This window comes from Ovis canadensis, chromosome 6, assembly GCF_042477335.2.
Source record: "Ovis canadensis isolate MfBH-ARS-UI-01 breed Bighorn chromosome 6, ARS-UI_OviCan_v2, whole genome shotgun sequence".
Classification (NCBI taxonomy): domain Eukaryota; kingdom Metazoa; phylum Chordata; class Mammalia; order Artiodactyla; family Bovidae; genus Ovis; species Ovis canadensis.
Window position 1 is genome coordinate 66,489,368 of NC_091250.1, and position 14,722 is coordinate 66,504,089.

The 14,722-nt window shown below is 35.1% G+C and overlaps 1 protein-coding gene across 5 annotated transcripts in view; it reads left to right on the plus strand.

Annotated features, from left to right (window-relative positions):
• PCDH7 (protocadherin 7) overlaps nucleotides 1-14,722 on the plus strand; it is a 479,430-nt gene that overhangs the window by 276,943 nt on the left and 187,765 nt on the right. For 2 of the 5 annotated variants that reach the window (XM_069593019.1, XM_069593020.1), the window contains exon 3: nucleotides 14,659-14,685. The exons of the other annotated variants lie outside the window; for them this stretch is intronic. In XM_069593019.1, the coding sequence (XP_069449120.1) occupies nucleotides 14,659-14,685 (27 nt within the window). The remainder of the gene's footprint in view (nucleotides 1-14,658; nucleotides 14,686-14,722) is intronic. 5 annotated transcript variants of the gene reach the window in all.

Consider the following 14,722-nt stretch of genomic DNA (forward strand, 5'->3'; position numbering starts at 1 on the left):
TGCCCAACCTATTTTTTATGTAATTGTGCTCTACAGCACAAACAAATTATCTCCAAAACTCAATTACACTTCACAGATCTTATTTTGCTCTTGAAATCACTGGCTTCACCCACATCATCCCACATTCTAGGCTAAGATCATTCCACCTAAGATGATATAAAATTGCTTATGTAAAATCAGGTGTGGTCCACCCGACCTCACCCCATAGAGATAGACTCGACAACATAAACTCACATTCATTCTCAAATGAAAAAATTCTAAGAGATATTACTCACCATCTTTTGTGTTATCATGTTTGTTTTCTTCTAGTTTAGACAGTTTAATTCTTACAAATATTTCTAGAAAACTTGCTAAATGAGAAATAAATATTATTAAGGGATATGAAGAAATGATAGATTACTTTGCTGACCTCTGAAAAATGACATGATTGTGAAATTAAGATATCCAGAAACAAATTCCCTAAAATATATGGGAGTGTGGTGTTGGGCACAGATTGAACTCATAATAAATTTGCTCTTAGGTAAAGGTACCCAGAAAGAGTGAGGATGTAGCATGAGCAGGGATTGAGAAATGCCATGACCTATTTGGGGACAATAGGGGAGATTGCTTTGGAGAAAGTATCATTTGGGAAGATGAATTTGGATAGACCAGTTAGACTTAAATTATGAACTCATGTTTACCAGATGAAGTGGTTTAACTTTGAGAGTGATAGTGTTAGTCGCTTCAGTCATATTTGAGCCTTTGCGACCCCATGGACAGCAGCCCACCAGGCTCATCTGTCCATGGAATTTTCCATGCAAGAATACTGGAGTGAGTGGCTATTCCCTTCTCGAGGGTATCTTCTCCACCCAGGGACTGAACCAGGTCTCTCAGAATATAGGCAGATTCTTTACCATCTGAGCCACCAGGGAAGCCCTTGAGTGTGATAAGGGATTGCCTACAGGTCTTGAACAACAAACTACCTTACAGGAATTTAGGAAAGATGATCTAGTAACACTCCAAAAGAAAAAGTGATAACTGAGGTCTTCCTGAGAATGGGGACTAAAGTCAAGCATTTCTGCATGGTTGAATGCATTAAATATTGGTGGTACCAGCAGAAGGATAGTGGGTGAGATAAGACGAATATGGGGTAAAACTGCACTGGGCAAGATATGCCAGGATTGCTGTGCTACTAAGGTTCAAATCACCAAATATTTTTTTTATAGTTTAGTTCCGATTCCATTGTATCCAATTTGTCATTAAGGGCAGAAATTTTATTACTTTCTGTTGTAATAGCTCTCAAATTTCCCTTAACAAATTACTCAAATGGATTAAGTTAATTTACTTCTTAAAAAAGTATAACCTGAAATTTGTTGGAAAATGTTGTTTGTTGAATTCATGCAAATTAATTTTCTGTCACTGAGAAAAAGCAAGTCTTGTTTAATTGCTAGAAAAACTGCAAAGGCAAGAAGGAAGATCAGCAGGAGTAGGAGTGTAGATTTGGGACAGATACTCCTACATCTAGCCCAAGGGTCTTCTAGAATTCCACCAAAGAAAAAATACTGCTAGAAGCCTTCCTGTTTCTCAAGACAAGTCCTAAGTTCCGGTGTCAGTAGATTAATTCCAATCAGAGCAATTTTTTTCTCCTTTCCTTCCTTCCTCCCTTTGTTCCTTCCTTCCTTTCATTCTTAAATGTAAATTTCTCTCTTTGATTGCTAGTTACAATGCTTTGGGTGACCTAGAGAGGAAAACAAAGCAGAAATTCTTCACAAAGACTTAATGATTTCCTACTAAATATAAAAGTTCTTTTTTTTTTATTTTTTAAAATTCAAGCATCCTTCATTTCATAACCAAAAGTCAGATACATAATGAACTAAATTGGCTACTAGAGACTTTCACCATGTAAGCCTCTCATGTTTCTTGATAATGATAATGATAAGAAATAGTGGAAGCTGTCTTGAGAGTTGACTAACTGGAAATTACCAGTTGTGTGTTGGCTACTTAAAAAGATGAATCTTCCCCTCAAGCTAATTTCTGATAATTAACCAAAATATCCAAGAGTGCCAAGACGTATTAAGCATGTAAGGTAGTATTTTATAACCTCCTTTGGAAAGGAGAGCCCAGCTCAGGAGTCCCTATTGTGTGGCCATATTTAATGGCCGCAGTAACCATCTAAAAAATGCTGGCATATCACTGTTTTGTTTTTGTGTTCACTTGCTGTCATGTCTGACTTTTTGTGACCTTGTGGACTGTAGCTCGCCAGGCTTCCCTGTCCTCCACTATTTCCGGGAGTTTCCTCAGATTCAGGTCTATTGAGTCAGTGATGCTATGTAACCATCACATCCTCAGCGACCCTCGTCTTCTTTTGCCTTCTATTCACTCTATTTAAAGTATATTTTCTGAGGTCTATTTTGAAGAAAATAGAGTTGGATGGGGAATGGGAATTAGTAACAACTATAGAAGAAAGACACCCTTTATTTAGTTGGCTTGTATTTCTCTTATTCTTTCTCACTCTTATTAGCCTAAGTTAAGCGCACAGGTTATATCTCTTTGGAACTACCATATGTAGTCCTCTGGCCGGTGACTGACTGATTTTGGAGCTGGCAGCCGGCTGACTGCCAGTAGAAAGAGTCCAGGGAGCAGATAACCCCTTAGAAAAATAGAGCCAAAGCAGAACTTTACAAATCTACTCTGTTTCCCTTTCATTTCTCGTGTGTGTCTGTGTCTGTGTCTGTGTGTGTGCGTGCATGCACACGCGTGTTGGGTTCTCCTACCAGGAACTGGGGAAAGTTGAAGTTTCACTGAACTTTGACTCAAAATACTCATATGTTGGCTTATAATATCGTATCTCCAAAATCATTACATTTCTTTTTTCTCCCTCATTATTTATATAATACAGGATGTCCCTCACTCACACAGGGAAAATCGTTATATAAGAATAGTTTTACTTACATAAAAACCCTGACATTCTTAGTGATTTTTTAATATCTGAGGAAGACTACTAAATGTTCAAGCAATGGGCATTTTCCAGAGATAATATTACCTGTGCCCATTTGTTTTATATTTTTTAAGTACTTCTACTTTGTAAAGCAAAATGATGTCAGTTTACCCAGCTTTACTTGTCACATTTATTTGTTTATTTATTCATCTACTCATTTTTAGCTCCTGAACACTTTTCATACTCTGAAAGCATCTTAGAATTGATTCACTTTTCATGTTACACTAGTGAAAAATGCTCTTTGATCTGAAGTTATAATTACTTTAAAATTTATCAATGCCTATTATCTCTGAATGTTGAAGCTGGCCTCCCTCCCACAAAACTTTGCAAGTATTTAAACCAAACAGGACCTTGAGTGCTCCCAAGGCAGTCCATCATCAAAAATCTGGGATCTTGCTCAAACTCATGTCCGTCGAGCCAGTGATGCCATCCAACATATTCTCTGTTGTCCCCATCTCCTCCTGCCTTCAATTTTTCCCAGCACCAGGGCATTTCCAATGAGTCAATTCTTTGAATCAGGTGGTCAAAGTATTGGAGCTTCAGCTTCAGCATCAGTCCTTCTAATGAATATTCAGGACTGATTTCCTTTAGGATTGACTGATTGGATCTTCTTGCAGTCCAGGGGACTCTCAAGAGTCTTCTTCAACACCATAGTTCAAAGACATCAATTCTTCGTCACTCAGCTTTCTTTATGGTCCAATTCTCATATCAGTACATGACTACTGGAAGAACCACAGCTCTGACTAGATGGACCTTTGTCAACAAAGTAATGTCTCTGCTTTTTAATATGCTTTCTAGGTTGGTCATAGCTTTTCTTCCAAGAGCAAGTGTCTTTTCATTTCATGGCTTTCATTATTTGTGAATAGTTGCCGCCAGTGAAAATATGTGGTTATTTTTTAAATCTGAATAACTTTTAATTTTAAACATGTAATACTGAAAAACAAGCATTTAGAGTACCATCCTTCAAAAGCTTTCTATGTACAACAGATATTAAAAAAAATAGTAATATTTAGATCAGTTTTCTTATTTGGAAGAGTTAGAACTATTATCTAGGTAGGTTGCACTGGATTCTTTTCTCTGTGGCACCTTACTATTTGTCCTCAATCTTCTCAGCCCCTCTCATTTTTTTCTATCTCTAACATTGTTTCCCAGATAATTCATCCCATTTCTGTCTATGAGGGCTCAGTAAGGTGTTTTGTAGTCAAAGCAAGACCTGCGTCTTCCGATACTTTCTCTTGGAGCCAATATACAATTTTTCTTCTGCTCCTTCTTCTCTTTGCCTTCTATCTCTGGAAGACTTTTATGGAAGCAAAGTTTGCAATGTGTTAGAATGTTAAGATATATCACCAAATGCAAATCTGCAAGCATGATTTTGTTCTCAGAAATTATCTGAATTGCATTTCAGTATTCATATTACTCTTCCCACCTTTCCCTCATTACAGTCAGAGGCATAGAAATTTCACGTGGCTCGTTATTGTGAGTGAAAATGTGAAAGTGTTAGTCGTTTCACTTGTGTCCACTTCTTTGCAACCCCATAGACTGTAGCCTGCCAGGCTCCTCTGTCCGTGGAGATTCTCCAGGCAAGAATACTGGAGTGAGTTGCCATGCCCTCCTTCAGGGGATCTTCCCAACCCAGGTCTCCTGCCGTGCTGGCAGATTCTTTGCCATTCTGATCCACATATTACAAAGCCTAAATCTCAGGCTTCTTCTCTCCCCATATTATACATACATGTGGCCCAATCTAAGTTCATAGGGGCCTGACTCTCTTATCTTATGGTTATTGATGTATAAGAAAATACACATTAATCAGGACCTATCAATATCCAAGATGATTGGTTTTCAATCCTGACTCTGCCTCCAGCATGTTGTGTGACCTTGAATACCTTCTATCCCTAAGGTACAAAGCCTTGTACCTTTCTGATCCTTGATTTTCTTATCTGTAAAATAGAATGATTATATGTCACGAATTATTTTTCAAGTACTTTTTCCATGGTAAGAATTGCATTTAATGGTAAAAATTATTTCTGAGTCTCAACATTGGACTAGATTTTTCAGTAGTGAATATACAGTCCTGGTAAATTACTTTCTATGTTACATTCTGGCAAGTTTTTATTCACAGAGGTCAGTTTGATAGTATTTATTTTCCTATATGCTGATATGGCATTGTGGCCTCCACCCTGAGAATACCTTAGAACATTGATATTAAAAAGAGTTTTTGTCATAGTAATATTAAAGTCTCAACAACTGTACTTCTTGTTTCTTTTTCATTCTTTGAACTATTAGAACAACAGCGTTGATAGTTTTGGGAAATAAAGGGCCTTTTGCTTTCTTATTTGTTTGTCACTGCATAGAAGCTAAAGATGCTTCTGCTTTAAGATAATTAAAAAGAAAAAAAGTAAAGGTAAAGGTGTGTACATGCTCTGTTGTGTCTGACTCTTGGTGACCCCATGGACTGTAACCCACCAGGCTCTTCTTTCCATGGGATTCTCCAGGCAATAGTACTAAAGTGAGTTGCCATTTCCTACTCCATGGGATCTTCCTGACCCTAGGATCAAATCTTCACCTCTTGAGTCTCCTGCATTGGCAGGCAGATTCTTTACCACTAAGCCACCTGGGAAGCCTGTGGGGTATCAATATTCACTCTACATCTTACCAGTCTCACATAAAATAGCATTGGGCATAGAAGAGCTCAAGAGAACTGTTTACATTATAGCTTTGTGGTAACAAAAACACACTTTTCCATAAGTATCAGATTAGTAATTCAGAGTCATAATAACCTGCAACTCACAAGATCATTATCTAACACTAAGATGTTACAACTATTTTTTTCCTCTCAAGAGCATATTTAACTACTAGCACAAGCATAGGATTTCCTTTTCTACCTAACAGAATTTAATCTTGCCCACAAAGTACTAACAGACAGAATGAAGCCAAACGTGAACATTAAGAACTACTCTTAACTTCCAATTCATATTTTTTATCTAATGGATTCTGAAGAGAAGAAAACAAGGCTTGTAAAGAAATAAATGAATGGGATATCATGATCACTCAGAAACAGGTGATTCATTCATTATTGAACAAAAGGGGAAAAACACGTCTAGTAATTATAATTAAATTGCTTATTTTTTAATTCTTAGAAGTTTCAATTTTTTCAATAATTCTTAAATTCTTAAAAATAGAACCAGGTTTGATTAATTTTGTGTAAACAAAATATAAAATTTATCAGAATATTTATTTACCTTTGGTTCTGTTTGCATATTTACTTATGATCATGAAAGATTAAAAGAAAAATATAGTTCTAATGATTGGGATATGGTAATCCCTCACATGTCTCATTTTCCTATTTGTATATTCTGTTAATATCGTTATCAAAAACCAAGATCAATAATTTATTTGTGAAGAATTTTAAAACCACCAGAAAGTGTTTTAGCATTTGAAGTCTTATTAAGTTAATATTTACAATAGATTATTGTTGAGAAACACATTTCATTTTTGGATGCCTAAATTTATGACAGATTTAGTTACAAGGGACATGAATTTGATGTATAACACTGGAGTCTTTGAACTGCATGGGAAAATATCACAATTTTTCATTATATTAATGTCTTGCATTGAGCTATCTGCTGCCTTGCTGCCCAAGGTTGAAGCAAATATTTTATTAGAAATCAAATCAATTTCAGACAATAAAAAGCCCATATTCCATCACTGAGTAAAGTACAAGCTCTTAAAAGTTGTTCTTTTAAATTAATAGAGTGTATCAGCTCATGTATTAGTATACAGCATCCAGGAATAATAAAGGATTAAGTTTTCACCCTTCTTCTTAACCGTGCTCTTTTGTGTGGAGTTTTCTGATGCCAGTGTTGATTGATATGAAAATGTTTTGTGCTCTATGTCACTGAGTTGTTTTCTTTTATGTTGCCTTTATTCTTTTTTTTTGCCCAGTATGGAGATAGTCAGAATTCATATTTTTTACACTTTAGAGTACTAGTCACTCCCCTTTGTGGCTAGGTTCTGTTCTGTTTCTATTGCTGGTACATGGACTCTATTAGAATGGAGAATTGCAGTGGCAGAGCAGGGGAGGGCAGAAAGGAAGAAGAGGGAACATTGGATATACGTGTCATTCTCTAGTTCTTTTTCCCTTTTCATGTGCCACTCTCCTTAGGAGTATTCACAAATCTTTCTAGTAAACTCTCCCATCTCCGATTTCTTTCCTAGTTTTTACTACTTCTTTTCTCCATCCCTGGGCTTCCCTAGTGGCTCAGATGGCAAAGCATCTGCCTGCAATGTGGGAGATCCAGGTTCGAAACCTGGGTTAGGAAGATTCCCCTGGAGAAGAGAATGGTTACTCAGTCCAGTGTTCTTGCCTGGAGAATTCCATGGACAGAGGAGACTGGCAGGCTATAGTCCATGGGATGCCAAAGAGTCAGACACAACTGAGCTATTAACACTTTCACTTTCTTTCTCCTCCACCCACTTTTCCTGGTGGATCTATCTATGCTCTGGCTTTTTCTTTCAAGATAACCTCCACTATTTTCTCACCCATAGGAGATAAAGTCATGGTGCCTCTCAAGCCTGACCCCCACGTTTGATTTGATCTTCAGAATAAAGCTAGCATCTCTACCCAAATTCCTAATTTTAGAATCCCTTTTCAAATTTCCTCCTTTTTAAATCAATTAATAAAATAACCCTTAACCCTTTTCATATTATGTATGGGCTGCTATGTTATGTGTTAAATGCCACTGAAGGTTCTTTTATTTTTCAGCTACTTCACTGATCTCCTTCACATTTAGCAGTAACTTCTCTGTCTACCCTGTTTTTCTGTGTCATTTCTTGTACTGTCCTTCATATCTACAAGATAGGAGGGGCACTTGAGTCTAGGTCTGATAGTACCTAGAACCTTCCTGCAGAATTAAAGAGGACTTTAGAGATTTTTCTGAATTATTGATTTTTTGAGGAGTTAAAGATAGGAAGAAAAATATTTCAGTGGTTTAAACATTAAACATTAATTGCAGTTGGGATCTGCCAGATATACTACCTGTTTTTCTCACAAAACTCAATTTATCATTTATAAGAAAGCAATTAGCAACATGCCTCTACATTTGTCCAGACATCTCTTGCCTCTTCCTGAGATCAAGGAAGTAGTACAGGGGGGGCCCTTGTATAGCTTTACTTTGCTCTCTGACTACATCAGTATAAGAAATCAAGATGGTATTACATTGGCCAAACAATTTGGAAAATATTGTTTTTATTATATACACATACATCTATAGTTATATGTATACATGTATCTTTATCTAATCTATGCTGGAATTTTTTAAATATAAAACAGAAAATATATCAACTTTGTTTTAAACCATTCTTAGTATGAATCAAAGGATTTCTGGTATTTATTGAACAAAGATGAAAATCAGTCTCCCAAAATTTAAGAGAGAATGGTAATTCGTTTTAAAGTCAATACATGGGTTGCTAATTCATTTCAGTCGTGTGCGACTCTGTGTGACCCCATAGATGGCAGCCCACCAGGCTCCCCCATCCCTGGATCTTCCAGGCAAGAACACTGGAGTGGGTTGCCATTTCCTTCTCCAATGCATGAAAAGTGAAAAGTGAAAGTGAAGTCGTTCAGTTGTGTCCGACTGTTAGCGACCCCATGGACTGCAGCCTACCAGGCTCCTCAGTGACGAACTTTCAAATCAATGATACTGTTTGTTTAACAGAGAGCTAACTTGAGAAGTCCAAAAAGCCGTCTGCTTTCTCTGATTATCCCAAAATTCTCACTGAATTTACATTTTCCAAAATGAAAGCAAAGCAAACTTACCAGGATTTTATCATTTATATACAACTGGAAATATTTCATACTCAGAAAAATACTATCATTATACATTTGCATCAGCATTAATAGTTTTGTTTTTCATCAGATTTTATTGCAAGCAGTGTAGGAGAGATTTCCTAACCCTAAAATATTAACACATTTTGTTTCTTAATGTATCTGTCCTAGTATAAATCAAGTGGCCGTAATCAGTATGCATTTCTTGTAGAATGGAAACATAAGTGACATTTTGAAATATTTTAATTGCATGTTCAGAAGTGCTAGTGGATATGCCAAAGTGAGAATACAATCCTGAAACTAATTAATGTGGCTTCATTTATCAAGAGCACTAGAGCTCTTATAAATACTAATAATAGCATTGTAACAGTGTATTTCCGTTTGTCTGTTGACACTCTGTGCTGTCATAGTGCCCCACACCATTGAGTCGAAGAAAGTCTTTGTGTGGATTTAACAAAAAGCATTCCACATTGTTTTGTAGTAAATTCATAAGACTGCCTACACTTCTAAGACTTCTTACACCAGGTAGTGATCTTACACTAGTGTCTATAGTACTGAGATTGATGGACTTGAAAAAACAACTATTTCATTGTTTATAGAGCTGGAGAAATAAAGGAATCAGTAAAATGCATTCTACATTCAAATATGTTACTTTTTAAAAATATATGAAATACAAAAAACAATCATATGGCTCATCTGTGCAGGAAGCAAAGGTGAGCTGAGGGGAGGGATCAATATGGAGGTGTTAGTTTTAATATAAGGTTTTGCTTCATAAATAACACTACACTGAAACAGAAAAGTCTGTTTAAAATGGCACTCTTGAATAACGGTCAGCCTTCATTTCTCATCATTAAATATCTAGGAATCTTTGCTAGGGGAGTGTTTGTCTATCACTGCTGTTGTGTTTGAATGAAGAATACTGGATTAGGAATTCTAGATTTGTTTTCTTTTATAATCATAGGATTTTTTTTTTAAGTTGGAGGATTATTGGAAAATGTGTTATTTTCTGCTGTACAACAATGTGAATCAATTGTAACTGTACATATATCTCCTCCCTCTTGAGCCTCCCTTCCAACTCCTCCCATCCCACCCCTCTAGGTCATCATAGAGCACCATGCTGAGCTTCTTACCTTATACAGCAGCTTCCCACTATCTATCTGTTTTTTACATGGTAGTGTATATATGTCAACAGTACTCTTTCAATTTGTCCCACCTTCTCCTTATGCCACTGTGTCCGTAAATCCTTTCTCTACATCTGTGTCACTATTCCTGACTTGCAAATAGGTTCATCAGTAGTAGATGTAGTCTTGGGTCTTCTCTTACTTGGAAATTTTTTTTCATCCAACTTTATTTCTCAGGTCTTCATTTTCTTCATACATACACATAAGAAGTTGAAGTCACAAATGTTTAAGGCCTTTTCAACAAATTCTAAAAGACTGTGATTTTGGAATCATTAATATAGGCTTCCCAAATAAAGAATACAGTGAGAGCAAAGTTAATAGAATTATATCCAAGAGAAGAATGCTTGCCAATGTGTAATTCTAAAAATTATTTGTGGGTCCTTTATAGTCATCTAAAGGCATCTGAAGGCAACTAGTTTACTCTTTTCTATGGCAATGAAATTTACAAGTTAAGTACAGAGATCTCCATGGGCAATAGAATAATCCAAGTAAAATGTGGCAAAGGCATGTTAAATCCAAACAAAACTCTCATCAGTTCAGTTCAGTTCAGTTCAGTTGCTCAGTCGTGTCCGACTCTTTGCGACCCCATGAATCAAAGCACGCCAAGCCTCCCTGTCCGAAAAGGGGGAAAAAAAAAAAAAAAAAGCCATTAGGAAGCTAAATATGTATGAAAAGAAATTCCGCTCAGACTTGAACTACATTAGTCACTTGGGGCAAAGGCTAGGTTAGTAACACCGTTCAAGGAAAGTAAGGCCACATTTCTGCCTTGTTTTGTAAGTCCTCTTGCTAAAAAGTTTCATTTGTCTTTGTTTTGAGCCTCAAGTACAGCTAAGTATTTATTGAATTTGCATTTGCTTCCTCTTTAGGAAGCTTATAAATCATCACCCTCATTATTTCAACAAATATTATTCTATATTAGTTTGGTTATAGAACTGGCCTTCAGTTTCACTTATTTTAATGGGTAAACTGGGATAGGAAAGAGGAACACTTTGGATTTTAGTGTTAACTATGCAATCAACTTAAAAGCTTTGTGACCTTGAACAATTTACTTAGTCTCTTGGATATTCAGTATTCTCATTAAAAAAATTAATAAAATCCATAACCTCCTGAATTAGGGTGAGATGAAAAAAATGTATATGAAGCATGTATCATAGTGCCTATAATAGAGCAGGTCTTCATCAATTCTCAGTGATCTTCCTTCGAATTACTCATTCTTATATTGAAATAAGTGCATTTCTGAATTTTTGAAATTTGTAAAGCAATGATTTGCTCCTGGCTTTGCTGCCAGTTGTGGGACCGTGCACAAACCAGTGTCCTTTTGCACTCCAGTGTTCTTATCTGTAAAAGAAGATCTAAACTATATAATTTTAAATACTTTACTACCCTTTCATTTAATTTTATTTCTTTTGGTCTTTGTAGTTTTAAATGAATGACAACAAAAAATAGATGAAATACCATTAACTGATCATGCAATAAAGTATAATCGTTTCCTATGTAACATGTCACAATCCAAGAGTATATTATACTAATTATTGTAACTTTCTTAAATTATTCCTACCAGAAATAGCTAAGTGACTTGAAATAGGTATTTTTAATCTTTCTTAAAAACAAGGAAAATTTAATCCACATGTTTCTTAAGTTGAAATTTTCCTTAATAATTTCTATTGAGTCATAGATATCTAGGTTTAAGTTTCTTTTGGTCTGCAGATGATTTTGCTTTGTCTTCTAAATGACAGCTACTGACTGCATTAATATTCAGATCTCTGTCCTCTCTTCCCAAAAGGTCACTTTTTTCTCTTTTTAAAAAATTAAGCTCTTGTATTCCTGAAAAGCGAATTATTATTTCCCATGAAAATAGATTTTAGTTAGAAGGGCCTTTCTAAAAGCATGCAAATGAACAAAATACTGTATCCACATTAGATTATCAAATGATTCACTTTTATGTAGATGTTATATCAAATCTGCAAAGCAAAATCTGAGAAATGCACAGACAATCCCTATTTCACATGATCCCTGCCCCTCCCCCCCAAAATGACTATAGTATTATTATGAAGAAATGGTTGAACAATGACAAACGTGATCTTTGTACAACTCAATTTTTTTTTTTTTACCTAAAATTTAAAAGTACTCTAATATATTCAGAATGTATTTGAAAATATCTTTGGGCACAATATCCCATAGCATATTGTGATATGTCACACATACATGGAAATTACAATTTCATAGGTTATATACATTACAAAGACTGACTTTTTCATCAGTCTATTCCTGTATGATGGGGAAGCTAACCAATGTTACTCTGGTACCATACTCAAAAATCTTCTGCTTTTCCAACTCACCGGGTAAAGCAAACAAAAACCAGCAGCAACAAAACTTTATCCAAGGACAAGAATTCTTTAATTAATAAGTAAATGCAAAACTTGTCATTTTGCCTACTCACCTTTACCCGAATATCATGTAATTAACCACTTGAAATTTAGAAGTTAGGTGAAGGTAATAAACTATATCTATTTCGTCCCAAGTTTTCACTTTAAAACGTTTTCTTTTTCTTGTTTACCTGTTCCTGATATGTCTTTTCTGTAAGGGCACCTGGCTAATAACTTAAAAGTTTCTAAGTATAGCTAGCTATCAGGTTAGCTCCATGAAGCCCATTTAGTACTTATAAAATGTTGTGGATACTACTTATAATATCTCTGGGAAATTTTGTCACTAGTATTTCTCAAATTATATCACATTGTTTAAAATCATGAGAATGGCTCATAAAACAGCATTTTCTTTCTTTTCCAGGTAGGCATATAAGATAAAATAGTCTGAATACATTAATTTTTTTTTATATTTTGGAAATATCTGAAAGCATGATAGTACCATAGAAACATGTTTTAGTTTAAACATTCGTTGGAATAGGAAACAAAAAATAAAATACCAGTGCAGAGTTACATACTAATGACCTAGGAAGCAGTTCTCATAACAGGCAGGTTGGGAGTTTGTTGCCAGGGAGGAAGGAACATAATGCCCCAGGTACATTAGGGAATATTTAATGTTCAGGGAGTCCATTATAATGCGAACAGTGGTCATTCACTAGGTCTCTGTCAGGAGGAGACTGAGCTAAAGCAGAAATGTAAATTATTTTAAAGGCTTGACTTACTGCTTTGAAAATGTTATCCACTCCCACCCTTCCCTGAAAAGCACATACTACGGTTACATGAAAATATCCACTCATAAAAAAAAAAATGTGTTTCTCCCAGTTTGGCCATGTGAATCACCACATGAGAAAGGACTATTAAAACATTAATCATTGTGATAAGCAGATGGAAACTTCATGATAATAGCAGGTGATTAAAAAAAGGAATGTGTTTCTTAGAAGTCACAGTATTTTGTCATGTTTATGCCCGCAAGTGTATAAAAGCCACTACATTTTCTTACATGGTAAAATATTGGTAATAATTAGATTTAGAATATTGTATTATACTAGATGGATAGATAATAGATAGAATTTTCACCTACATACTGAGTTATAAACAGTTGTAAACACTACAGTCTGAATGAAATTTAAACAGAATTCTCAGAATATGAGAAACCCAACATTTTCCATATGCACTGTCATATTCCATTCTTTTTCTAATATTCATATTTCATTAGCATTTAGTACACAGGCCTTGGGATTTTTTGAAAAGAAATATAAATATATTCTAGTTTGGTATTTGTGAACTATTTATCATTTAATTTACCATCAAGGCCTACTTAATTTTGTTTAAGACACTAAATTAATTTAAATCCCACCTCTTTTACTTTTGATATGCAAATATTTTTACTTTGATGTTGTAGCAGTACAAATTGAATTTTGCAACATGAACCGCTAATGCTAATTTGATTACTTCTGTATTAGTGTTGAGTGCTGCTAAAATAGCAAGAGATTGTTTAAAAAATGAAACTGGGAATGGAAGAACTCTTTCTCTGCAGGCCCTCTGCAATGATGGTAGTATTAATGCATGTACATTAATGCTTGATGATTCTCATACAACCATGAATATTAATTTTAAAGACAAACAATTTAGGATTTTTTAAAAAACCTGACAGCTTGATTTTTTTAAAAAATTGAGTTCATCAAAAAGTCCTGACTGAACTTTTCAATAGCTCAGAGTTTGAATCCATTTAAGATATTTATTGCAGACGATTTAGACCATGAATTCTTTTTAGCAGTAAAGATGTTTATCAAATATAGTGAAGACAAGGTGCATAAATTGTGAATTCAGTACATTTTGGATGGAAGCGAATCAGGCTTTTTTAAAAAAGAAAGAATGAACCTTTTTAAAAAGATCTATTTAATTGATTTATTTGATGAAGTTGAGGAGATTTCTAATGACTTGTAACAAAAAGGATGACATAAACATCTGATTACAATGGAAGATAAGACAAGAATATCTGACAACTGTTGAAAAATGATTTTTCCTTTTTTTAATAATACTTGAAAATAGTATCTCAACAAAAAGACAAAAAACTCATTTATACACGTGATCTACAAGATCATCCAACGGTGGAGCTGCAGTAATATCTGCCACCTGTAGTGTGCCTGCAGCGTGCATGTTGCTTGTCTGTTTATCAATGAAATGTCTGTGTATGTCTGTCTGTAATTTGCATTATGCCTGAAAGTCTCTATGCTCATTAACCTTTTACAGGTGCTGCACCATTCCAAGGAACTACAGGTACTAAAACAATGGGCAGTATTCTTGAAGGCACAGT